The sequence below is a fragment of the Anarhichas minor genome, unplaced genomic scaffold (assembly GCF_050575085.1).
Source record: "Anarhichas minor isolate MPS153535 unplaced genomic scaffold, ASM5057508v1 ptg000011l, whole genome shotgun sequence".
NCBI lineage: Eukaryota > Metazoa > Chordata > Actinopteri > Perciformes > Anarhichadidae > Anarhichas > Anarhichas minor.
This window is the reverse complement of record NW_027466457.1, coordinates 15,362,613-15,390,260: the sequence shown is the minus strand read 5'-3', so window position 1 is coordinate 15,390,260 and position 27,648 is coordinate 15,362,613. Positions and strand designations below refer to the sequence as shown.

Sequence of the window (27,648 nt, the reverse complement as noted above, 5' to 3'; positions counted from 1 at the left end):
AAACACAGAAGGTAGAGGCAGTGAAACCCTCCACCAAAATGTCTTCACACCAAACTTTTGAGAGGAGACGACCCTCTTAATGAGTATGACAAAGGAAAGATTCATGTGACAAAACGTGCTCGTCTCCACTCACAGGATCCATCGTCACACAACAGTAGGCACATGACCGTGTTCAGAGGAACTACAGCCCACAGTGGCTTAGCGGCAGAGCAGAAATGTTTCCGAGCCGGAGAGGAGATTACAAAATAACTGAGCCTCTCACTTTCTGACCGTGATACTCTGTTTCCCTGGCGACGTGAGGCGGTCGTTCACATTGTGGTCCGCGGTCAGTCAGGGTTTTACTCCCACCGTGTGTGTTTGTTGATCTGTGGAGAGGCAACTTGGGCCCGGAAGCAACTATACACCACTTTGCCTCATTTTATCAGAATGCGTCTCGCTACAGAGGAGAAAATCGAGCTGGGACTCAAGGAGCAGGGGACGGTCAATCCTGCATTTGGGGTAAGTGACGTGTCATCTTTATTCTCTCCTCAGTTGGGCTTTGTGACACCCACAAAATCAAAGTGTCAAACACTTGTTGAGGGTTTGAGATAGATCAGTCAGGCAAATATCTTTATTATCATTATATATGATATGAAAGCTGTTTTTGTATTACTATAGTCTTGGTATTTACTTACTTACATGACAGCAGTAAGAGCTAAATGTAAGCCACTGTGGAATGTGAAACGACCAAAGTGTGAATGTGTTTCACGAAAGACGAGATATTTCAGAGGAATCGATTGCGTGGTTTGAAAGAATGTGGCAAATATCGGTCTTGACCTAGAAATGTTCTTTTATGAAACGCTAACCACGACACAGAAACTGGATAAAGGATGTTGCAGCGGGGATGTGTGGTTTGTGTGAGTACGGTGAAAAGGTCAGGCTTCATGGGGCGCGCAAGTGTACACAGCTGAGCCCAGGGTTGATGCTTCCCCTTGTTTTTCTCCCGAAATCCCAAATTAACTGAAGAATTTATAAAAATGAGAACACCAAACAAACAGCGTATTTTCGTCTGCAGATGGGCGAACACGTCAGTCTGTCAACATCTGTAAAATAATGACGGCAAAGGAATGGGGCGTCATTTATTATTATTATCCTTGTATTGTGTACTACCTGACAGTCCCATACAAAGGCCCAACATGAGACTTCTACCATACAATGAAGTCAAAGATGTTGATCTAGGATTTATACATTTAATAAATCGATCGAGCTTGCCAACTTTGACGTCCAGATTAAGTTTCTATAATTCATTTCTGGGCTTTGAGTTTGTAATAATATTTCACAATAACCCCTTTAGAACTTTGGGCCCTGCTTTACCTTCCTTCTTTACATTTGTTTGAGTCACACTTAAGATTCATTTGAAACTAAGTCTACTGTTTTTGGGCTATATGGGCTATATTACAGAAATGTGCAGCACAAAACAAAAAGGTGATAAGGTAATGGAATCACTTCACTCTGTAGAAGACACGTTACTTGGTGCCTTTTTAAGATTCTTTCCATTGTTTTCGAGCTAAAAACATCAATCGCATATAGCATGTGAGAAATCCCAACAGTCACTTCTTAAGGCTCATAATAGCAGATAACCATGATAAAATGGAAGCAGATGAGGATGCATGTTGAGATCAAACAATTTCAGCAAATGCAGCAACCTGGTACCGAATGTCTTTTCTACCCGGACTACGTTTCGGACTCACCAGTGCAAAGCAATGGAACGGGAAAGCAAATGTGTTCTTGGCATTCTTCTTGCCGTTTTTACAAGTGAGCTTTTGTTTGTCAGCGCAGTCCAGTGGAAGCTAATTTACGGTTTCAGGTATCAACGTAGGATGGAGGTTAAACTCCAAAAACAATGGCCGGCTTCAGGTGAAGCAAAACCCAAAAGTCTCTGCGGGGCTCACATCTCTTTTTGGTGGACACTGTCATAGGACAGTAACTCTGACCCTTGGTCTTTCACTCATTGTGAATGATTCTGCAAATAATTGACACAATTGAGAACATTTTACATGTTTGTGAGAAACCGTGCTGGAAGTAGCACTTCTAGTCTCATACAATGTTGTTGCAAAATAGATTCATTAATAGAAAGGAATGCATTCATGGGGAGGGAACCAAACAGCAAAGCCATTGTGCTAACACAAGTATGTTGCCCCCCACAAACTGAAACGAATGGTGAATATGTAGCAGTATTTAAAACAAGGTAAGGGAATGTGTCTTACAGTGGAAAGTAGTTGGTGTGACTGAATATGGCAAGAACTGTACACCTATTTGTTGCATGCATGGTTGTATGAAAGTGTGGAAATCAATACAACACAAACTCAGTCACCTGCTATAGACTGTCCGTCTCACAGAGACAGGGACACGGACAGAACCGCTCAGATTGCTGATCTTGTCTCCTCAGACAGGTCAGACAGACTTCAGTTTAAGTTTGTAAAGATGTAGAGAATTTTGCCAAAATTAAAAATTCACAGTTTTAAATGTAGATTTGGCTAATGAATAGCATTTCTTGTACTGTAGGTGTCTACATCACAGTTCATGTGGACGTTTGGTGGCTTGTTTTTACAGGTAAGATACACGTAGCTGCTATCGGCTTCATCAGCGCCTGAGTAGGCTTGACCTCGATGGCAGGTTAGATGCTGTTTGGGTGTGAACTTGGTTGTTGTTCCGGACAAAGTGCTCCTCCTGCCTCAAGAAAAAACACTTCAGTTACAGGCTACTAGGAACCAGTCACATTAACCAATAATCAACTAGTATAAACTAGTAGTAAATAAGTTACTACGAGGACCTTCAGAAAACCTCTCGTTATACTGCAGCAGGGTCCGACTGTCTGCCTTGCACAGTCCTGGTTCTGGTTCTACCGTGCCTCCCTTCCCGTCAGTGGGCCCAGCAATACATCCTGGGTCTCCAGCAGTATGGTGTCGGTGTTGGCCCCCAGCGGGGACCAGCGGAGCAGCGAGGCGAAGCTCCGCTCCTGGCTGGAAGGAGGAGCTCTCCACTTCCCGGTGAGGCCCTGCTGGAGACTGAGCTGAAGGAGTTTGTAGTGGACCTGCATGATTTTGTCTGATTTTGCGTAGAATCTGACCCGCTACTTATGGAGGTGATAATCAATATTATCAATTTGAAATTTAAACATATTATAACCGGTTTAAACTTAAAATTTTAAAAAACGAGATAACGGCCTGGAGGTGGAATAACCCAACTACTTTGGCCTCCAGATTAAAAGGCGAAAACATAGGAAGTAACTTAGTATAGTTTCCCCTTTTTCCTTTTATCTCTATTTCAAATATACATATGACATTGCTTGTGTTGCTTTGCACAATCATTACATTCTAACGCTTCATGGTTCATAAAACATAACACACATAAAAACACTGTATGAAGAGGGTTGAGGTGGTTTAAGGCTTTCAAATATCTCACCATTAGATTAAACGGCAATCCCAGTTTGAATCAGCATACAAATTCACAGATGCTGCCAACAGACGATCAGTGATCCGGAAACTAAAACACTTCCTGCTTCCTGCTGCATCACAGCGCCATTGAACCGGGTCTTTAGTATCCTTCTGTATACTTCACTGACTCTAAGAGGCTCTTGAAGATCATCCATGCAGCCAGCAAACCGATTGGTCCTCCCACGCTCAATTTATCCATCCATATCGTCACAGCTGTGGAGGGCACACATCTCAGCACATGACGCTGTGCCCTGAATAATCACTCTGCTGCCACTTTTAACTCCACATGTATCTACTGAGGTAGTGGTACTCCACTTGAGTACTTTTTTGGATTGATTTGGCTTCATTTTAGAAGAAAATAGTGTTGTGATTGGCGTTGTGCTGTGGTGACTTCTTTGCAAATAGAAAAATGAGCTGATTACCAATGTAATAAAGTCATTGTTTATGAATGTGTCTGCCATGTCACAAGATGCTTGTAGCATTGTTAATGTTTTGTAGTCATGTTTAGTCAGTCACAGCACTTAGGGAAAGATTGTGGTCTTGGTTTAATACTGAAAAAGTTAAGTGTGACCTGAAGCAAAGCTGTTCTCTGTTGTGCTTTTGTTTGTCGACACCTAAACACAGACAGGACTCAGGACGTGATCCTCGGTCCCCGGAAAGTCCTCCACTTTTTACACTAACCATCCACCATAGCCGCCTACAGTATAATTCACGTGAAGTATACTGAAACAATCAGACCTCCAGCTAGACTATCTAAAATATACTTGAAACTGTTCGTTCCTCACAGTAATTAGTTTGTTTTTTATATTTATTTTGGTTAAAACTGTATTTCACAAACAAATGTCAAGTTACGTAACTCGTAAAACACAATGCACAAATGAATGCAGAGTGATATGTACTTTAGTGCGAGTAGTTACCACTAGATGGAAGCACTTCGCCATGTAATTACTGGAGCAACCGACAACATGCACCACCTGCTGAGAACGAGTAAATCAAAGACGGAGAAGAAAAGCAGTGCAGATGGGTGCACATCTGCACGGTCCGTCTCTGTCATGTGACTCTCAGGGGGGACGGATGCAGTGGATGGGATGTCTAGAACAAGGAGTTTAGTGCCTATTGAATGTCAGATTTAACCTCTGAGACACAGAAGGACTCGACGGCTTCAGCATGGGGCTTTGTTTCTGGTTGTGGGACCCCCGGGTGTGTTATATGCTTGCATTCACTAGGCTGGATAATATCTTGTGTGGCAGCTCTTAAGTGTAATAATTGCTGCATCCAGTGAGAAGGATGAACATAAGAAATACATTAAACATCCTAATATAGTGACAGGTTGACCAATGTAAGTTGCTTAGTCGTTTTTTATGCTTTTTCATGCTGAATGACTAATTTCTGAGAAACTTATGAGCACATCTCTGGTAAACACAAGATTGAAAGTGATGCTTTTGTTTTACTTTGTCGAGAAAAAGTTCTTTGGGCGAGGACGGCCCTAGTGAATTACTATTAGCACCTTAAGAAGGATGTTATTGATCCCTGAAGTTGACCACGATTTATGTTGCACTATGACATTTCCTTCCACTCGCTTTCAAGAAACGCATTAAAGTTTCTCTTTTAAAAAACAAGAAGTTGGCTGTAATTCAGCTTTCTACAGCTTGTCGAGAAAAAGTTCTTTGGGCGAGGACAGCCCCAGTGAATAGTAGTACGTACAACTTATTCGTCAAATCCTCACATCTTCATTTAGCACCTTAACAAGGATGCTGTTGATCCCTGAAGATGACCATGATTTATGTTGCACTATCTCATTTCCTTCCACTCGCTTTCAAGAAAGGCATTAAAGTTTCTCTTTTAAAAACAAGAAGTTGGCTGTAATTCAACTTTCTACAGCTTCATCACCCCAATCTTGATAGGATTTGGGAGAAGGTATGTAGTTCACCTCGCCAATCCGCACGTCATTGCTCACACTAACTCCGTTGGGTACGATCAATATTGGTGTCTGCCAGCTGAGCTGAACTAAACACACAGCTCCCCATAAAAGTGAAGATGGAAGGATTTCCATGAACTGCCCTCAGTTTCAAATGCAAAGAAAAAAAGCTGTGCTCTGTGAGAGTCTCTGGTGAAGTATGCTCACAGCAACAGAGGGATTGGTTCAAAGGTATGCTTGTGTTGTCAGAAGAATGTGGGCCTGGGAGTTAAAGCGGAAAAGAGGGACGAGACTGTGGCTAAGGGGATAGCAGGGCCGTCTTTCAATCAGAGGGTCAGCAGTTCGATCCCTGGCTCCGGCTCTGCTAGTCGCATGTTGATATGTCCTTGAGCAAGACACTTAACCCCAAAATTGCTCCTGTAGCTGTGCCTACGGTGTAGAAATGTGATAGAATCTGAATTGTAAGTCGCTTTGGATAAAAGCGTCTGCTAAATGACTGTAATGAAAATATAGTTTTTTATTTGATGTTGCTTGGATAGATGAACGTTGCTGAATTGCTTTCCTTTGCTTCTGCTTTCTCTCCAAGGACAAAGACGGTGACGAACCGCCACAGCTGACCGTGGACATCGGAGAGCTGCACACGGAGGCCCTGGAGGAGACCGTGGACAAAGGTTCAGACTTGGTCTACTCCATCAATGACCGGCCGCCGTGGTACCTCTGCATTCTGCTCGGCTTCCAGGTAACTTCATCTCATGCCTTGTTCGGTCCAGTGTGATAGTGTGCGTTGTAGAAGTCCTCTATAAAATCAACTTTTAACACTACATGAAGTTATTTCATTCATTGCCAATAGTATTAGTATAGTAATTAATTAGTATAGTATTAATAGTAATAGTATAGTATTGATTAGTGGATGTTTAAATATTATGCATTGGGGTGAAAATTTGTGTCTTGATTTGTGAGATTAGCTAATTTTTTCTAATGATCAAATAACAATATTGATTGTAGAGAAATGCAAGCAAGTATAGGGTTATTAGGGCTGCCGCCTCTTAGTCCATTAGTCAAATAATCGGTCGTTTTGGTCTTCTTCGACTAATATTTCTTAAGTCGTTTATTTTTTTATGCTTTTTCATGCTGAATGACTCATTTCCAAGAAACTTATGAGCACATCTCTGGTAAACACAAGATTGAAAGTGGTGCTTTTGTTTTTCTTTGTCGAGAAAAAGTTCTTTGGACGGCCCTAGTGAATACGTACGATTTATTGAGCCGAAAGCAACTATTTGAAATACCTTTACGAAATAAATTATTCCGCTACCTTTCAGTAAATGGTTCCATGTGTTAAACAACAGTATTTTATTGTCAAGTTACTGTGATACCTTCCTAATTGCTGTAAAAACAACAGCCAGGGAGCTTCGCCTGTGGCATTCCGTCAAACTTGAAATCTCATTTGATTAACGGGGCTCGTTCCTGGTTTGGAGAGGCGGGTCCTTTTTTGGACAAAGACAAGATGTTGGAGTGGATTTGTTTTCACCATCTGCTTTTATTTAACAAGACTCTTGATTTATTGAGTTATTTATCAGCATCTGACCAACTTTTAACCTTCAGCCACACCATCTCACACCCACGCTTACTGTTGACTTCTCCCTACCAACTACCCCATGGTGTTGTCACTACTTCACCAAGCTTCCTGCCCCACTTGTGGGACGTGGACGAGCGAATGTCGCTTTGCAGCATGACCGTCACATATGGCTGGTGTAAGGCTATAGGCTAGTTATTGTCAAAAAATGTCTCAAAGACTTCAAACCAACACTCAACACCTTCTGACTTTCCTTCCGTGTCTCTGGCACTAAACCCCCAAATCAATTAGTTCCTACTGAAGACGTAATTCTGTAAAAAAAACAAAAAACAGGTTAACACTATATAGTTTTTTAAAAAGCACAAATGATTTTCTGAAATACCTTGGCACTGTAGTTTTTAGCAAACGTTACTCAAACAGGAGTGAATAGTGTATTTGTCAGGGACTGTTGTGTGTCACAGAATAATACAAATGTGGGGTTTTGTGGTAAGAACTATGTAAAGAGGAGCTTCTGTCAATTTGGGATTAACATACATTCCCTGGAGATTATTGTACGGTTCTGAATGCTGGAGAATGACACAAGAAGATCTCAACAGACTATCAGCCTTCCACACCAAGAGTTTAAGGCGAATTCTGCACATTTTCTGGCCAAACACCATTTCAAATGAAGAACTGTATGACAAATGCCAACAAGAATGCATGGAGACCATCCTAATGAGAAGAAGATGGAGATGGATAGGACATGTGTTGAGAAAAGACCCTGGTGATATTACAAGAACAGCCTTACATTGGACACCAGAAGGGAAAAGAAAAAGAGGCCGACCAAGAAACACACGGAGAAGAACTGTGGAGAAGGAGATGCAGAGCCTAAACCACTCATGGGGCACCATCCAGCGACTCGCCCAGGACAGACGGGAGTGGAAGACTTTTGTTGCTGCCCTACTTGCCAGGAGGCATAAAGTACAATGATGACTGGAGATGAACTGTGGCCTTTTAAGCAGCCTTCTTCCTGAAGGAAGCCTCCTTCCAGTTTCCTGTCATGGAACTGACCATAGGCATCTCCATCTGATTTGTGGGAGTGGTAGGTTTGAAAATAGCCCCATAAATCTGCTGAGGCCTATTGACATCTCCCTTGAATTTCTTTTTTCCATTCATCCAAATTCTCCCAGATGAATGGAAATCTGTCCTAAACTGAACTAAACCTCAAGATGGCACACAAGAAAACATTCATATGTATACATTTTACAAAAAATCACCAAATCTAAACCTTTTCGTCTGCCTCCACAGCATTACATCCTCGCGTTTGGGGGCATCATTGCAGTCCCGCTGATCCTGGCCGAGCCCCTCTGCATAAAGGACAACAACGTCGCCAAAAGCCAGCTCATCTCCACCATATTCTTCGTGTCGGGTTTATGTACACTACTGCAGACAGCTGTCGGTACCAGGTAAATCCCCCTTATTGTCTCACTGAACCAGTGAACTGGAAGGTACCAGGCCTCACGGAGATGTTGACTTGCACTTAAGAAGATTTACACATACAGATGTGAGAACCTCCTCTTCGTATTCAAAGCCCCGTGTTTTAAGATTTACAGGAGGTACAAATTGAGGGAATGCCCTGGTTAAGAGATGGAGGGAACTCTAGTTTATTACCCTTTCTACACACCTTTGACCTGAATGATTTACACTGCTGATGATAAGGACAAAGAGGTATTTAAACCTAAAATGTATTGAAGATTACATGACACTTGCCCGACATACACGGCCTCCTTGCAATGGTCCCGTGCTGGTTTCCGAACCTTCATGTGCACCCAAAACAGTGCTGAGCTGTATTTGCAACAGCCTGAAGATCAACTCAGCTAATGCAGAGACTCCGGTGGTGGTTGATGTGTTAAGTGCGGTGAGTCAGTCCACCGTCGGGCTCTACGTGACACTAACAGTGGAAGTGAGATTTATCCTTCAGGATGAGTTCCTCAAAGCCTTTTGATCTCCAAAGTTTACACAGTTTATTTTGTGGCTTTCCTTTCATAATAGAGATTTGCTAAATCCTGGGAGCTGTTTGGCCCTGTTAGAGGAAAATCTTTCAATCTCTATGCCTTACAGTGCAGCTGTCACCCACACATACTATAGAGTACAATACAGTACAGGGCACCACACACACCTTCCTGCCCCCACTGCTGTAATAGTAAGCCTGAGCGAATTGCAAATGCTTTAGTTTGAGTTTTCCACCTACACAGTTTGGCAAAAGCTTAAAGAGCCAAAAGTGGAATCCCAGCAAACACTTTAAACATTAAATGACAAGTTAATTTTATTTTTTTAAACTGTGCTATGAAGGTCTTTTTTAAACAAGGGAATAAAAGGATAAAAACACAAAGACATACAGACAAAAGTTTGTAGAAATATATACGCTGCAACACAAGAAAAAGAAAATAATCCACATTATTTCATGCATTATTAATTATAATTTCCATCAGGGTTAGTCAATATTGAAATTCCCCTACTGACGATATTGCTGAAAGAAAAATAACGATACAAATGAGAGTAGATTCACATTATGAGATGACCGGCCTCCACCTTCTCTACCGCTCTCTCTCAAACCAACACACCGTGAGCGATGCGGCGCTGTGTCCTTGTCTCTGTAAGTATCTCAGTCCTCACTCTGAAAGCCAAAATGATTACCATTCTCAGCTCTCCTTTCAAGCTTGCTTTGAACAATTCCAGGTCATCCTAGTCGGCAGAGACCTGACATCATGTGGTCCAGGGACCTCTGATCTTTAACCCCGTCATCTTACTGACTTGCAGGTTACCGATCCTCCAGGGTGGAACATTCAGTTTCATCACTCCGACCCTGGCCATTCTCGCTCTCCCCAAGTGGCAGTGTCCAGCCCCACAAGCATCTGTGACGCTGTCCATGCAGCTGCAGAACAGTACCAGCCCGCTGCAAGATGGAAATTCCGATGAAGTCTGGATGTCACGAATGCGTGAGGTATGTCAAATACTTACTTGAGCCAGAGGAGGATTTTCAGCACCTTCTGTGCCCTTCCATTGGAGGTGACCAATCAGTCGCCTAAGCAGCGCTAATTCATTTAAAGGGAATGAAGAAGGCCGTGTATCATAGTCTCAATTCAAGAAATTGAATTGCTCAGTTACCTTTTCTTTGCACATACACTGCAGCTGGCGGTAAATAATAGCTGTAACCTGCTTATTGGTTATCGTTGCAGGCTTGTTATGCACTTCAACCACAGCACCCCTGCATGCAAGGCACTAATCCTGTCGCTTAACGGTTGGACTGGAAACATAAATCCAGAGATGTGTGGTTAAAACCCCAAAGGGGAAATATATTGTAAACCCCCTCAAAAAAATACAATAGGCATAACACAACTTAAAAAACTGGACATTTGGGATCAAACACCTTCAAATTGTGTTCAAATGCTAATATGTTTAGTAAAAACACAGAAATGTGGGTAAAATATATACATGTGGGTCAAAAAACTGTGTTGAAAATGCCAAATTTCTAAGAAAAAGTTTGGTACATTCAAATAAAACCCTTCATTTTTTTAATCGTACCAGAAATTTAGGTTTAGTTTTAATCAAAAAGTAATAATAATAAATATTCCAAAGACTCTTCAGTAATAAATCATTATTCTCATAATTATACTTTATATACTCAATTTCCATGATATTAGATATGTATTAAATTGCTGTAACAGAGCTCTGTTCACAGTTTTGCACAAGAAATCTTTCCCCTGAGGGAAAGTCAACATGCATGTGTATGTGTGTATGTGTGTATGTGTGTATGTGTGTATGTGTAACTTCAAGTTAAAATGGAATGGGTTAGAGGCCAATAGAATACTAAGAGGACGATAAGTGAAACACAACTACTGCTTTATGAAACGGACAACATACATTTATTTACAGATAATAAAATAAAGTTCACATAACTCTAATATTTTATCTTTTCACCCTTAGATCTGCATAGTGAAACCAAAAATAGACCTTTAAAGGTCAATAAATACATGTTTTTCTTTTTACTCAGAGCTCAGTTACATCCAATACCAAATCAAAAGGAAATGAAATCAAAATGTTTTAGAGTATGCAGATACATAGCAAGATCTTGCAGTCATCTTTTATTATTATTTTTTATCACGGTTATTGTCTTCCAAAATGTCCACCAAACAGAACACAAGACATGCCTGTGACTAGAAAACTAAATTTCACAAGGCGATGTTTCTGTGAGCTATAATATTTCACGACTCTCAAAATCACATATCACAAATTGTTTTTGTTTTCCATTCACAGTAGCAAAAAGCATTAAAGCTAGTTTAAAGTTATTATAAGTTTAAATATACCTCCAGGAACAACATTGGTATGCTATGTGTTGCACAGTCGAGTACCAACAACCCGGCATCTAGCTCAATTGTGTCCTTCTTGCCTCGTCCACAGATCCAGGGAGCCATCCTGGTGTCCTCTCTGCTCCAGATCGTCCTGGGTTTTTCGGGGCTGGTGGGTCTCGTACTGAAATACATCGGCCCGCTGGCTATCGCTCCTACCATCAACCTCATCGGCCTGTCGCTGTTCAATGAAGCTGGGAAGAAGTCTGGAGGTCACTGGGGAATAGCTGCTCTGTGAGTGGATGGTGTTTTACACCGCTGCATTGCACAAAATATACAAACATATATTTGTAGTGGAGGATATATTTATGAAGCACATGAGCCTGTCGATAACTTTTTTGTGTTGGGCGTTTTATCGTACCAGAAACAATTGCGACAAACAATATTATTGCCATTTTATATTCAGTATTAAATATCCTAAACTCTCGGGCTCTGTTAACAGAACATGTGCAACATCTGCGTAATGCCCAAGTATAATAATGGTTGGGAAAACCCTACTGTTTATTCTGGCAACATGTTGGCAAAAATGTTTGTGCCATTCTTATGTAAACATGTTAACACAACTGGCAATATCGAGGTCAGCAAAAATAATCAAAGTAATTTCCATATATAGTACGATAAGTTGATAGCGCCCAAATGATCGAGATCATGTCCGTATATCGTACGATAAGTCGATATTGTAAAAATGATCAAGGTCATGTCCATTTATCGTAGGATAAATCAATGGCGTAAAAGCTTCTGAGGTAATGTCCATTTATCGTACAATAAGTCACGTAGAAATGACCGAGGTCATGTCCATATATTGTACAATAAATCAATACTGTAAAATGACTTAGGCCTTGTTCGTTTATCATAGGATAAATCAATGGCGTAAAAACGTCTGAGGTAATGTCCATATATGGCACAAAAAGTCATCACGTCAAAATGGTCGAGGTTATGTCCATATATTGTATGATAAGCTGATATAGTGATCATATGTGTTGTAGGTGTATATGTATGTGTACTTTAATGTACTCTCAGGTATACAAATGAAAGGAAAAACAAACAAAAAGTTCTTATTACCTTGTTGTTCCACCACGAGCCTCAGGAGCTTCAATTGGTCTGTGAACCTCACTGACTGGATGAACACCATTCTGCCAAAAGATATTCCCTCCTTTTGTGTTCTTATGATGTCACCTGTCCAAGTCCAAAATCCCAGACTTTTGTTCAATTGGGTTGAGATCTTGGTATTGTGATATGTGATATTATGATATGTGATATTATTATGATATCAAACTGTTCAGAAACACTCAATCCTCAGATTTTCACTTTAGTTTGTCATCTGTGTCTGAGGCTCTATGTAAGATTACACGTAGGATTAATGATAAAATTGCAATACACGATTGCAATTGCAACATATCTCTGGCATTTACAAATATAGTACAGTAAGATGAGACATAGAAATGCATGGGAACCTAACAGCATTACTGGAAACAGACTTCTAATCTAATTTCTGTGCTTCTGTGCAGCAAAACATCTTCATTCATTCGATAACTCATCGTCTGTTTTCCACCCACTTTGTTTCTTTATCAAAGCCGTCATGGCCACAATTTAAATCCACCAAACCTCCACAGCGACTGCTGCTGCAGCCCACTGTTCCATATTAATGCTCCTTTGATTTACTTTTGCTCCTGAGCCGTCCAACCCCATGAAAGATGTCTTCATTTACCGCCATCACACGCCGCCACTAAAGTCATTACATAGAGCCATCCTTGCGGGTTTTAAAAGGTTTTAAAAGGTTCAGCACATCCACCTCCCGGTGGTGGTAATCAGTCAGACATCCTTCTAAGCCTCAGTGCACTAGCCCCCACCCACCCAGCAGTCCCTTTGCAGGATAACCAGCAGCTTACAGGCGCAGAGACACAGACATTCTCAACACTCCCAGCACACACACACACACAACGAACACAACCTGTTAGGCCCGTTTTAACCGAACCCTTGAGCGTTTTGTCGGTTTCATTTTGTCCGGAGTGAAAGCTGTTAATCAAAAAAACCCTAGTGCGGACCAACAACAGAATCGAGACCGCTTCAAGAGGTAGCCCTCGGTCCGCTCTACTTTGTCAGTTCATTAGCTGCATTAAAAAGTATGTGAACACAATCCCAGGGTAATAAACCCCGTCATACACAGCCGTCATCTGGGAGCGTGCAAAGGGCCGCAGTATTACGCTGTATATTACTCGCTCGCTGTTGTATATTCCAAAATGCACTTGATTTAATGCAAAGATGTGTTACTTAGCAGGACTGTATCACAACGTGAAAAGGGAAAGCTCTGTTGACTTCATTTTAGGTAAGAAGTCTTGCTACGAAAGCTCTGTTTATATAAATGAGAAAGTGCAAAATAAATATATTTTGTCCCTAACATCAATGAATGATCATGAAGAATAATGATTATCAAAAAAGTACCATAAACATGCAGCCCTAATAGTATGTATTATTGATATCATGGTATACATACAGTAATAACAATACAGAGTGGGGCTTTTATTCTGAAAACACTGCAGGAGACCTTAGAAGTCTAGGAGCTCCACATTCTCACAAATTAGGATATCACATCACCGTCTCCCGCATCTTTCCCCTCTCGGGCATCCTGCCGTTTTCCTGCTCTTTCATTCAAGATCCATTACGGTTTCTTAGAATCTTTTATTTTTTTGTCCAAGCACATTTATTTTCCTTCAATATGTTCATGACATAGACCGATTTTGCTCTTTATGTCGAGCTGACAGATACAGCTTCTTTTTTTTACCTCCAGTAACTGTTTCTGGTAGACGTTTCCACATGCTGCAGACTCTCCCATTGAAACAACATGCACCATGACACTGGCATCGGTCCAGAACGGCATTTCATGCAGTGTGCAGTGTTTTCATGCACAGCGTGAAGTGCTTCACGGGCAGCATGACATCCCATTCAAAGGCAGGGAACTGAGTTAATAAGTATTCTACATTGTTCGATTGACTGATTTTATGCTACATACATATAGACGATGACAAGTATCAGTATGACCCGTTGTTTGACATGGCATGTTTTCACTGGCTGTGAGCTTTCCCTTGCTAAGACATATAGAAGCATAGCATGTCAAAGCAGATTTACACTAGTAGCTGTGCGCGAGGGCCGGGCCTTTGGGGAAACTACTGCGAGTGAGGCATTCTTACCTGTCTTGTCTTTTCTTACAGCACGGTGTGTCTGATCCTGCTGTTCTCTCAGTATCTCAGCAAAGTCAACGTCCCCATGATCGCGTACAAGGATAAGAAGTGGAAGGTTTTCCAGTACCCTCTCTTCAAGCTCTTCTCTGTGAGTTGCCAAAGTTCTCCGGGTCTCATGCGTTCTGCTTCTCTTCTGTCATGGAAAAAAAAACATACAATTTTAGTTTCAGCTCCATGTTTGTCCCATAAAACCTGTTTATAACATCCGTGCCTCGCTTCAAAACCATAAATGTAAATATACTGTACACTGCGAGGAATCATCCAGCATTAAGCCAAAGTCTGCTCATAACGTGCAGTGACCGTGTGGATCTTAAAAACATGTGTATGTTTCTAATTCAAAGTGTCCAAATCAAAGATATCCATATATATATATAATAAACCATACATAATAAACATAAACTTCACTACTTGAAATCAGATGCATTATACAGAGATATAGCTAAAAGCTATTTTTCATCCTCAGTCAGATAATTAAGTCAGAAAGATTAGATTATAGATTGTTAGATTATAATTCTATATTCAAAACAAGTACAACTTGATTTTTTTTTTACAATGTAAGTAATCTTATCTCCGTTCCTGAAGCATCTGTGCAGATACTGTTGCTTTCATCTTACATGCCAGCAGAAATAAAAATAATGCGTCCATAAACTTCTGTGGAGCTGAACATTTTTAGAGGTACATTAACAAAAACTTTATAATAATTATAATTATATTTTTTATTATCACAAATATACCAGTCAATGTGACTGAGATAATTACATTCAAATGTATGAAGAAATTCAAGGATCATTCATTGCAATGCAACACAGGGCGGCACAACGAAATGCAGCAGCAGCTCATTTGCAACACAAGAAAAACACGACAAACAGAACAAAACCAAAACAGTAATATAATAATACTTTTCAGAATACTCGCAGTAGGGCATTCCTGTAGTGCAGTTATTTTAGATTTGCATCAGGAGGAACGTAAACAGCAGCAACAAAAAAAAAAAAAGATCTCTGGGCAGATAATATGGCCGACATCTTCACATTAAGAATTCGACATCAGGGAAACGTTGTCCATCAACTCTGACTGATGTTTGACCACCAAGAATCACGAGTCCACCTCTCGTCCCACCAGAGTCCTGCACTCCGTCCTGCCCTCCGTCCGTCTTAGTGCAGCCTGATCCTGCGTGACTTTGGATGCTTTCCTTCAAAGTCTTTTGTTTTCTTTAGTCGGTGGAACTTCAGTCTTTCATGACTTCTGAGTGCTTCAAATGTCCTCTGACTAGTTTGAAACTGACAGGTAGAGATCATCTGTGATGATAAACCAACACAGAGAATGCGTTTGTTTTTCTTACCCTGAATTCATTAAGGATGGGTTCAGTTTTTTCAACCGCCCTGCATCATTCACACAGTTACAACAACCGGTTGCTGTCAATCAGAACTCGGCGGATACGTACAAAAGTAATTTACACTGTGCCAAGAGATTAACACACACAGACGTTGACTACAGAAGAATCCTTTCCCATCGTTAAACACTTACTTATTTTCTGTTAAACAAGCGTTGCCAGCAGCCTGAGGGTTTTTCGGCTGTGCTTTGAAGCTCCTGGGTGTGAATATGTGTGAATGATTAGAAGTATGGTGCTGAAAGTAAACATGCTACCAAAACGCAGACTTCAAAAAACAATAAAGGTTTAAAAAGATTAACAAAAACATCAAACCGAATGCAGAAGCTCCTCCAGAGAACTTAAAGGCCTCTGAGTCACCTTTTTCTCAGGGTTGGAATGCTTTGTGTATGGCAGCGCTACACATTTTGGCAGAAGGACTCACAAGCCTAAAAAACAAACAACAACAAAACCCTAAAGGTCTCTCCATCTTACAGTAAACAAGGCTTTTCATCAGTGTTTATTTTCCATCGTCAAATGAAGCCACACAAAGAATGGAATGCGGTGCTTTCTAGTGTGAAGGAGTGACGCGCGGGATTATATAGCAGCATAGGAAGATCCTATCTACTGTACGAGGTTAGCCAACTCCCAGTAGAATATACAGCGTCTTGCCAAGTCCTCATTCATCATTAAGTAGTCAAATGATGCGTGAAATACTCTGGCACTGAAATGTGTAATTTATAGTTTGAATATGAAGCTGTTATGGATTGATATATCTTCCTATTTGATCCTATAGGTTAAAGGTGTAAAGATGACAGAAATCCAGGAAACTGAAGCACATTCTTTTCTCTGCCCCCGAGCTACTGTTCGACACTCCTCGAAGAGCCCCGCATAAGATAAAAGCATTCTTCACAACTCTTTGCTCCCACGATCTGAAGTCTAGGCCAGTGCCCAAGGCGTGTTGAATGAAGACATAAAAATGGAATGCGAGAAACTTCGTCATATTTCGTGCTGTTTGAATGATGCAATAGCGGAGTTTGTTTGTGAGAACCTGTGCTCCACGCGATCCTTCCTGAGCTGATTTATTGGTGGCGGATTGACGCTCGACGTGACGCTCGGCATGTGGTTGAGTTTAGTATTCTCACAGAATGTTAATATTGGTGGAAGTTCCATTTCAGTGCACTGAGACGCTTTGCATCTGATGACAAATCCTAGGCTTTGTTCGGGATGTGCGGCGCCTGGCTGGTCTGCTTCTTACTGACCATCTTTGACGTCTTCCCCACAAAGTCCGATGAGTACGGCTTCTCCGCCAGGACCGACATCAGCCTGGACGCCGTGAAAAACTCCCCTTGGTTCCATGTGCCTTACCCAGGTGAGTGCACAAATATCATGTAGCCAATCAATGATGAATAACAGCACAAAGTCAAAAAGACAGCAAGCAAAACAACTTAAAGTCAAATGAACAACAATGACAATAAAATTATATAACTAAACAAACATTAAGAGACAAGAAGCAGCTCCAGGTATTCAGTCACATCACCAATACAAGATTAAAAAGAGACGCTATCTGTTTGGTGCGCTTTGATGATTTTTTATATAATCCAAGAAGGGTTTCCACATCTTGTTAAATGTTTTACTCTTTTTCCTTTTAAGCAATACGTTATCTTCTCTGAACTATTCGTGTAAGAGAGCCACATTCCATCGAGACCGCTACATCTGATTTCCATTGCCAGCAAGTTTTTTGTGAGCTTCATCACCTGGACATTTTTAAGGTTGTATTTAGTAAAGTTACTCAATAAACAAGTCTCCGGGTCCAATAGAAAGTCAACACCATGGATACTGGATTGGGTGTCACATACGCTCTGCCGAAACCTCTTTTGTTTCAGGCACTGCCAGGTGGAGGGTAACAATGTTCCCTCTTCTAGGCCACATCTAAAACAAAGGGAAATATTGGAGTTGTATTTGTGCAATGTATATGGAGTGATTGTATCAGTCTATACCCCATCCTCATAGCGGTGTTCTCGGCACCTTTCTCTATAATAATCTGAAGTTACTTCTCTGACAGATCGGTGGTAGCAGTCTATTTCTCCACAAACTGGTTTTAGAGTAGAGGAATCCTTCTTGCCTCAACAGTTCATGCAGTTTGTACCAAATTTGAACTGACTGAATGATAAAGAGGATGATAAAGAGGTTACCTGTTGTAATTTTAATTGACAAATCTCATACTGTCATTTATACTTGTATACAGGATTCATTATACAATAACTATGGATATCAGTGCTGCCCAAACTCCTGCAGTGGCTGCGCCAATAACAAACAATCTGACAGGTGTCGTAAATGTCAGGGTTCTCTTAACAGTCAAATTTGTCTTTGATAAACTTCCAAAACTCAAACAGGATGCTCTGCAGCTCAGCTGAGGGTTGCACAACTGCTCTTTAATGACCCGCCAAAACTTCACAGAAGCTCTCGGAGATTTCCTCCAGTTTAGTGTCTAAATGAGATGATGATGATATATCGATTAAATGGTTTTTATTACCACACTGGGACTAGAAATCTCCTGCCAGAGAGTAGGCTGTCTGGCAACAACTCGTGTAGAGTTTCAAGGAACACGTGCTGCTGTTATAATAATTATACAACTTTTTATGAGCCAGTTTTATGACCTTTTGATTATTTGCACATGGCAACTGTTTGCAAACGGGTTCTTCACTCGGACCCTGTAATCCACGTTTTAACCAGAAAACAATCTACAGTGACAACAGGAACAACTGTGCCAATTAAATAAAACCTTTTCTATAAAAGCAGACTCAACATCTTCCCTGTTGTCAAACTGGTAAAATGTCTGTTCAGTTCTTTTGCCAGGACATTCTGTTATTCATTGTGCATCAACGGATGTGGAGTAAGCCTATTTAAAATACAATAAAACAGTCAAATAAACCAGAAAACACTCTAATCCTAATATGAACCCAAACCCCTTCTAACTATGCGTGACATAACGTTTATAAGTGATCATGTATGTTTAATCATGCGTGTCTTGTGTGTGACTGCATGTTTCTGCAGGCTTTCGAAAAGGTTCTGTATTTGATCCATGAATCAGAAAAATGTGATAAAAGTATCCGCATCATCAACCGAAGAGGTTGACGCAGCATACGTGTGTGCTTTAAAGGTCACGTTCAACGTTCTCCTTTGACACCTTCACGTGTTGATGCCTCACAAATAACAATAGGCAAATAAACTTTAGGCTAGGTTATGATAGCATCATATTCCTCTGGGAATGTTGTTTCTGCGATGACACGCATCGAAAGAAGAAAAGCGTCAGCACGTCAGCATGTCAGCACGTCAGCATTACAGGGAGCAGGGAGGGTTACTTTAAACATGTGTTGCTGTACAATTACTGGTCAACTGTTGAAAATATAATCAGTAGCCTAATCCAGGCATCACAAAAAAGTAAAGACGAGAGTAAGGGTGCCCCCACGGAACTTGGTTCAAAACGGGAACCGGTTCTAAATCAGTAGAAACCCAGAGTGTTGGTCAGGTCCAGAGTTCTGCTATCGGTACTTTAATTAAAAGTTACGGAGTGAGATCTCGCCGTCTCAAACCTCCTCTCTGTCTCTGTCTCTGTCTCTGTCTCTGTCTCTCTCTCTCTCTCTCTCTCTCTCTCTCTCTCTCTCTCTCTCTCTCTGTCTCTGTCTCTGTCTCTGTCTCTCTGTCTCTGTGTCTTTGCTCAAGGGGCGGAGTTGTGCTTTAATCTGATTAGCTAGTTGTTTAGCTGCAAATGAATTGTACAGATTTTGGAACTTCTTGTATTGCTGCTCAGGAAAGACTATTTGTTTGCATACAATAACAATAAAGCAATGTCAGTTATTTTCTTAGTTGTCTTTTTCTCTCAATATAATCAAAAAAGAACCGTTAACACTATTGACAAGGAACCGCACCGACAAGCAAAATCGAAAAGAGTACTTGCATCGATAAAATTCAAACGATACCCATCCCTAGATGAGACAAAAGAAAAATGACTGACATTTCGTCATTATTTTGTATGTAAAGCAGAAAATGCGAACATCAAAGTACAGGGCTAGTTTGTCCTCCAGCTGTTAAACTGCTGTCATCGAATCCTTATCCGGATTTGAACTTGGAGCAGCAGTAGTACCGATACAAATGAAATTAACCTAAGGTGGTTAAGGTGGTTAAGGTGGTTCGCCCACTTATTACAAACCTTCTTTCAGCGCCGGGATGTCTCGTGTCTTTTGTCTTTTCCCGACCACTTCTCCTCGACCTCGATGGAAAACATCACGAGGTCAAGGAAAGACGTGAAGGAGAATTCATAAGGACTTAGGAAAAGACAACCGCGCTGCTCAGAGAGTTCGACTGAGAGTTCTGCTACTGACGTTTGTTTTTTTTATGTAACTTTATTTTTTTCTGCAATACCACAGGTACCATAGGTACCGGGTGGGTTTGAAATCCTAAAGGCCGCTAACCTGTGCATGATGGCTATCTTGCTGACTCTTGTCCTGAAGCATGTGCATGGTTTATCATTCTTTATTTTAAAGTGTATTCAAAAATTGTAATCCTGCTAATAAACTCATTATTAACAAATCTGTCAGTAATCTGATGGCGTCTTTTTTTCTGATACCTTTGTTTTGGATCCTAATTGCCTAACCGTGTATTCTGTTACTCCCCAAGCCTGCAAACACATCACAGAGATATTATCAGGACAATACAGAAAATGCACAACATAGGACATAAGGTTTTAAAAGAAAGGACTCTGAGTCCAGATGGAGAACCTTGTTAGATGTTACCATCTGTCTTCAGTGGAAACATAGTGCCTAGATGTATCAGTTATTCATGCTCAATAAATTATGAAATGATGTCATGTTTTGAATTAAATTTACATAAAATGTTTGAATTTCACCTGGGCTGGGACTGCGGGGATGACTTCAGTTACACAATGTAAGGGAATTGAATCTTAGCATGATATTTGGATCCTTCAGGCGTTAAGAGTTATAGTAAGGCGGACATGGCGTCATGTAAACATTTGGTCTGGCAGATGTTTTCTTCCGCTGCTTGTCTATAAATCCCCCAATGGTTTAGGAGGACTGGTTTGTCTCTCAACATGCTGTCTGCTAGCTTTAGTAAATATGGAACATCTTAATGCGTCCCCTGGAGCGGAAGCAAACTTAAAATGTTGAAGGATTAGGCAATAATCCAGTCTTCATGTGTACATTTGTGTCTGAATATGTGTGTGTGTGAATATGTGAATCTAAAGCGTGTCTACTCTGCACACATAGGTCAATGGGGTGCGCCCACAGTGAGCGTGTCTTCAGTGTTGGGTATGACGGCGGGCGTCTTGGCATCTACAATGGAATCGATCGGCGACTACTACGCTTGCGCTCGCTTGTCCGGTGCCCCTCCTCCGCCGACTCACGCCATAAACCGAGGCATTGCGGTGGAGGGCATCGGCTGCATCCTGGCTGCGCTGTGGGGAACTGGAAACGGCACCACCTCCTACAGCCAGAACATCGCTGCACTCGGCATTACCAAGGTACGCGTCACTATAGTCTCCCTATGTGTGTCAGGGCTCTCTAACTCTAACAATTGGGAACTTCATTTAGATAAATTTCATTAGCATTTATCTAGTCATGTTTCTGCCGACCTTATGAATGTAATATTTACTCTGCTTTTAGCTCTGTTTCTGTTTCCACGGACGAAAATATCTTACATGTCCTCACCAGCGAGTTGCTGACCTTAGCTGCGGTCAAATGGTAAATTATAAAGTAGGTTTCGAATTGGGTATTAAAAATCAATGAATTTCACTGATATTGGAAATGGACTACTAAACTTTTATAACACATAACACATAGAAAAAGTTCATTGAAATTCAAAACAGAATCACATTCCTCCTAAGAAGGCTGGTTTCAGCGGCGGATGTTATTGTTTGATGGCATTATCTTACTTCCTTTCGTGAAGCGTGGCCCAGTGGACCCTTTAATAAAAGAGATAAGGAAAGAAGCATCGCAGCCCCTTTCATTTATCTACAAACAAAATCTTATGCTATATACGAGTAAGTGTATAATCACATACACATTGTTACTTTAAAGAATACTTCACCCACAAAATGACCATTTGTATATCGGTAACTCACACCGCGTTACCTTGACGTCATATGCTCTGTATTTCCCAAACACATGCCTCTTCGTGTGATTGGGAAGTAGGCCTAGCAGAGCGCTTTGATGGTTAACTGCCCCTCGGCACGTCCGCTCGGAAGAATCCCTCGGCGCTGTCTTTAGTTCTGATACATTACAGTGAAAACTCAAGTTGACTTTACTGAGCTTTAGTGAGCCCAACCTATTGTATACCTCATTTTCTGAATAGCAGTGAATTCATTATCATAAATGAATCCCAATTTTTGTTGGCCTGTTTGAGCACAACTGTTTGTCCAGACTTTACTCACACTCACACACTGCAAGAGCTCAGTCATGGGATTTCTTCATGTATTACGTCTGCACATTATGCACACAGTTATACATTACTGAGTGCCAAGTGGAGGTGAAGGAGGGTAGACTTAATTCACAAATAATGTTGATTTATGGGGATTTGATGTGTGTCTGGCAGAGAGCTTTACAAGCCAGTGGACGCTTCCCCTGTAATGCCATTGAGTTTATGTCCATGGTGTAAAATCCATATAGCATCCATCTACTGTGGGCATCATCCAGGCATCTGCAAGTTCTAAGAATAGAGTACGACGGTATTCAGAGTTATGTTCACATAAGATGTCAGCTGAAACCAGCGGTGGAATGTAAGTACTGTCAGTACATTTACTCAGGCACTGAAGTACAATTCTCAAGTACTTGAGAACATCAATGTATGCTACTTTATACTGCACTATACTTTGGAAGCCAATATTGTACCATTTACTTCACTACATTTAGTTGACACTATCAATTATTTTATCGATTCGTATGATCAGAGTGATAACAGAGTTTATTAAGTTCCAATAATAATGATCTAGTCAACTAATATCTAAAACTAAGAACAAATACTATACATTTATGAGCACGCTATCTAAAATCAACAAACTGTGGTAAGAGGGAGAGAGTGTGTGTGTGTGTGTGTGTGTGTGTGGGGGGGGGGGGGGGTAGAGGCAAGAGAACAGCTCAGACAACGTATGATGTAATCTAAAACGTGGCTACGTCACGTGGGACTACACATTGAAGATAGATAGAACTATCAAAATGGAGTTTGCACGTGACCATATGATGAGATGACTTCGTGGCCGACGATGTGGTCCTTCTGAGCTCCTCGATTCTCAGGCTGCGCAGCTCCGTGCTGCGCGATAATAAAACTCTGTGGCAGAGAATTTCTTCGGAAGTCAAAGGAATTCTCGTCCTTGGAACCGGCATAAAGTCGACTTGATGGGAAAGAGGAGTGTCCTTCTCTTTCTCTGAATAATCTGTTTTCTTCACTTCTGCACTCTAACTATAGATTCTTAAATCATAATCTATGATCTTCACATTCTGGAAAAAAAAGGGAGAATCACTTATCGCTGCAAGCAGCGATGAACGAGCCCTCGCACCTTCGGACACATCGACGGTACTGGTGGGATCCAAAGCACTGAAGATGATGTATTGCTATTTTTGTCCACTATGTGGCGCTAGAGAATTTTACACCATGTTGCTGTATAACATGTGTAGACCAAGCCATGTCAATTCCATGTCAATTGTATGATTTTTGCCTCTATATGACTCAGCCCAGGCATTGGACTCGTGGTTGGACAACGTAAAGTTTAGTCACAACAGCTTCCTGTGTCATGGCGAAGACTGCAAATTGTCCGCTTCCCCACGCCACAGCGTTCCAAGATAAATAAATAAAAAGCTTCACAATTTAGCATCGTGAAGGTCTTTAGAGTCTGCTCACCAAGATTCAGATGGATCTGTTGAGTCCTGAGGTTGACCGATAGTTTGGAGGAGGAAAAAGCAAATAGCCGATGAGTCATCTGATATTTCTGCCTGCTCAGCTGTCCACGGGACCGCAACGGTTTAACCCACATTTTCTAACTCTACAGCCAGAATGCGTTAAAGGTTTTTATACGGAGTGAAGAGCTTTGCTTTCAGAAAAAAATACAGACGACAGCATCCATAAAGATTCCTGTTTCGAGTATTAAGTTGGATTTTTATGGAGTTCTTTATGGAGTACGTAAAAAGCACATAACACTGAGCCACAGCGTGTCAGTTTGATTAATAGTGTCCCTGCTCATGCTCATTTCCCCCCCACACAGCATCCTGGTAAAAATGAAAGGTGGCATGATGAGAAAGATGGATTAACCCTTCTTGTATTGACCCTGTGCTCATTTTATGCCAGGTTGGCAGCAGACTGGTCCTCCAGACGGCCGGCATTCTGATGATTGTCCTGGGGATCTTTGGGAAATTTGGAGCAGTTTTTATCACCATCCCAGACCCGGTCATCGGAGGCATGTTCCTCGTTATGTTTGGAATGATCGCAGCGGTGGGAATATCCAACCTCCAGGTAAACTCAGTTCAATACTACAACATCTTATGTTTCATTTGCTGGACACTTTTATCCAAATCACTTCCCAAATGGAGTATTGAAATGGCGCCCTTTCCTATGAAAATCAAGAACATCCTTCCTGCTAAGGGCCACTTGATTGAGATACTGAGTCTAACTGGTTCTAGGGGTGCTGCTGTAGCCCTGACCCGGTGACCCTGAAATACAAGCAAAAAACAGACAATTTCTATGGGCATCAACTATTAGAGATAACCTTTATTTGGGTTTGCAATGACAAGGTGCTCGGATTTAGCTTTGAAATCGGACAGAAAACCCTGATATCATATTTTAGTTTTACAGAAAGACCAATGAAAGGGAAATTACATCAGAGCTTAAAGCTAGTGGAACAGAAGCTAACTGTGCCACTGTGCTGTGTCATGCCCCTCACAGAGTCACGGTCATTTTATGTAATGTAGTCGGATAAATGCTTCTTCTTTTACTCCCCCCCCCCCCCCACTGTCTGCCCTGATTTGACCTGCCATGACCAAATAAACATGAATCCTGCAACAAAATAGAAATGTTGTTTGAGGTTCCAGATTATTTCTAATCACATTTTAGTGAAATTCCAAAACAGAGATGGCAGCCAGCTGAGGCAGAACAACAAACAAATCTCTCTCTCTCTCTCTCTCTCTCTCTCTCTCTCTTCCCTCCCCTAGTATGTGGACCTGAACTCGTCGCGTAACCTGCTCATCCTTGGCTTCTCTACCTTCAGCGGTCTCGTTTTACCGACCTGGTTTCACTCCAACCCCGGCATCATTGACACAGGTGATTATGAGACATTCACTCACTCATGACTCAGCCCCTTCAAATGGGAACAACCCTTGAGTTTATTAAAAACATCTACAGACACTTACACACATGTAGAATATAATGAGTTAGTTTATCTGGCGACTGACAATACCAAAAGATCCAGACTGGAAATGACTCGATCAGATCAGTCGTCAATGCCTAAATAATATTTATAATGGGCCCAATATTTGTAATTTGTGTCCCCCGCCCTTACTCACACACTCACACTTACTTCTTTCTGCAAAGATTGAATTGGCAAACACACCGAAGTTCTAAATCCTTGTCAGAGGTCCTCTGACAGTGAGTGGGAGGCTGTGTGTTCCCACTGCTCCACTTACAGATTATTCTAAAAAAGGCCTAAGCTTCTAAAGCCAAGACATCCCAAATCCAACAGGCCCAGATGGCAAACACTTGGTTACCTTCAGTCTTTATATCTTGACCTGCTTGACTTTTATGTTTTTTTTTATTTAGGAAAAATTTAGATTTTCATGAAAAAACAAACATTAGAGGGAAAAAAGTGGAGAAACAATGATTACAAAAATGTGTAATATCGTTTAGCAAGAAAGCGAACGCATACACCCATACACGTCTAAAGATACGCAACAGGCAGAACCCAATTACGCTAATCCAACAGAAGAAATTAGACCATGTGGAGCTTTTACAAACGCGGGTCTGATCAATCGGAGGACCAATCAGGGATCAATCACAGCCTATCAGCTGATGACACATTGATCGGGCTGCGGAGCGTCTCTCCGTGGCCACCTACAAAGAAGCGCCATCAAAAGAGCAATCCTCAAGATTAAACAGCACTTTTCCGCAGACATAAATTCTTGATCCCATGAGTCATGTGATTCGAGTGTCTTCCAGGAAAGTGCTAATCCAGACTTTAACACTGGGCATGAGGGTTTGTCTGGGTTTGTCTAGGCTGCTTACCTTCCAATCCTCTTGGCTAACCTCCTTGGCACTGTCTGTGATCTGCCCGGCTCAGATAAAGCACTCTTTCACCTGACTTAATACCCCCCCAGCCTCAACACTCAGCTGATAGTGCCACACAAGAGGAGGCTCTTTGTAAACACTGCTGCTGCTCTTCCAGACATCTCTAGAGGCACAGGCTTAAAACCAACTCAGCGGGCTCCTTGAACTTTTGACTGCTTTGATTGAGTGCGTGTGTTTGTCAAGCTGCTGCGTCAGCGCTGTCTGCCATTCTTGATAGTATTATTTCATACAACTTTAGGCAGTTTACGCATGACGCGAGGAAGATCTTACAGATCAAAATGTTGCCTTAAAAAAGAAAAGAAAATGAAGTGTCACTTTTTATTTGGAGCCTAACAGTGTGCAGGCCCCCTTTATGGTGTGCATTATTCACATAAACCACATGTTGCCACATGAAAGGCCAGCTCTATGCTGGATTTTGCTAAAAAAAAACAAGGTATAAACTGAAACAAAAATAACCGTCTCAATCATCATTTGTGACCCACTAAAAGTGAGTGACGCTATCCCGTTTCTACAGACACCCTGCTGCCCCCTGCCTTTCTTCTTGTGCCTGGGCGTCAGCAAAGAGTCTTCAGGCCCGTTCTCATTCCCAGGTCGTCAAATAATGCCGCTGTCACGCCCCTCAGCGCTCGCCTTCTAATACCGAGGCCCCCTTTAGCTTCTGTGATACAAAGTGATGGTACACATGGCGTAGTTTCTATGAGCTTCAGTGTTTCTCCTTGCTCGTTGTCTCTGTCCTCTGCTGTGTGCAGAGTGTGCTGCACACAGCAGAGGACAGGAGTCAGCGACAGGGTGAAGCCTGTCCTTCGGCTGCAATTATTCAAAATGTGGCACCTTCCCGTATGGTGGTGCAGAGGTGTGGGTGTGTTTATTTGGATGAGGTCAGAGCAGAGAGAATAAAGAGATGCTTGCTACCAAGATTTATAGTGTCAAAATTTAACAAATGTTGTGTCTTTACTCTCTTCTCCATCTTTAAGGAATAGAAGAGCTGGACCAAGTGATCGTAGTGCTCTTCACCACACACATGTTCATCGGAGGATTCTTCGGGTTTATCCTTGATAACACGATTCCAGGTACGTCAAAATGCTTTTTACTGTTGGTCTCAAGTAATAACCACACAAGCCATTACATCACTATCAGCTAACGTCGCCTTTTTCTTCTTCAGGCACCGACAAAGAGCGGGGCATCAAAAGCTGGCAAGACCAGGTGCAACAGGGAAGCAAAAACTATTGTGACGAGTCGTGCTACGATATCCCGTACTTAAACAGTGTTTTTAAGCGGTTTAGATGTTTCCAGTACCTGCCCTTCCTCCCTTCTTACAAGACCACCCAACAGGGGACATCTTAG

The 27,648-nt window shown here is 41.5% G+C and overlaps 1 protein-coding gene across 1 annotated transcript; it reads left to right on the top strand.

The window, feature by feature from the left end:
• The first annotated feature begins 426 nt into the window (after positions 1 to 426).
• On the top strand, positions 427 to 27,648 carry LOC142948122 (solute carrier family 23 member 2). The gene is made up of 12 exons (XM_076090004.1): positions 427 to 498; positions 5,981 to 6,133; positions 8,255 to 8,412; positions 9,767 to 9,950; positions 11,408 to 11,589; positions 14,565 to 14,682; positions 17,176 to 17,332; positions 21,246 to 21,499; positions 24,316 to 24,480; positions 25,176 to 25,284; positions 27,279 to 27,374; positions 27,467 to 27,648. The coding sequence occupies exons 1-12, from the start codon at positions 427 to 429 to the stop codon at positions 27,646 to 27,648; spliced, it is 1,830 nt and encodes a 609-aa protein (XP_075946119.1).

Excerpts from the sequence above, each read along its gene's own strand:
- LOC142948122 (XM_076090004.1), top strand. The coding sequence starts at position 427 with ATGCGTCTCGCTACAGAGGAGAAAATCGAGCTGGGACTCAAGGAGCAG. Across the intron at positions 9,951-11,407 it reads GGATGTCACGAATGCGTGAG|ATCCAGGGAGCCATCCTGGT; the intron begins GTATGTCAAATA and ends CCTCGTCCACAG. Across the intron at positions 25,285-27,278 it reads CCCCGGCATCATTGACACAG|GAATAGAAGAGCTGGACCAA; the intron begins GTGATTATGAGA and ends TCCATCTTTAAG.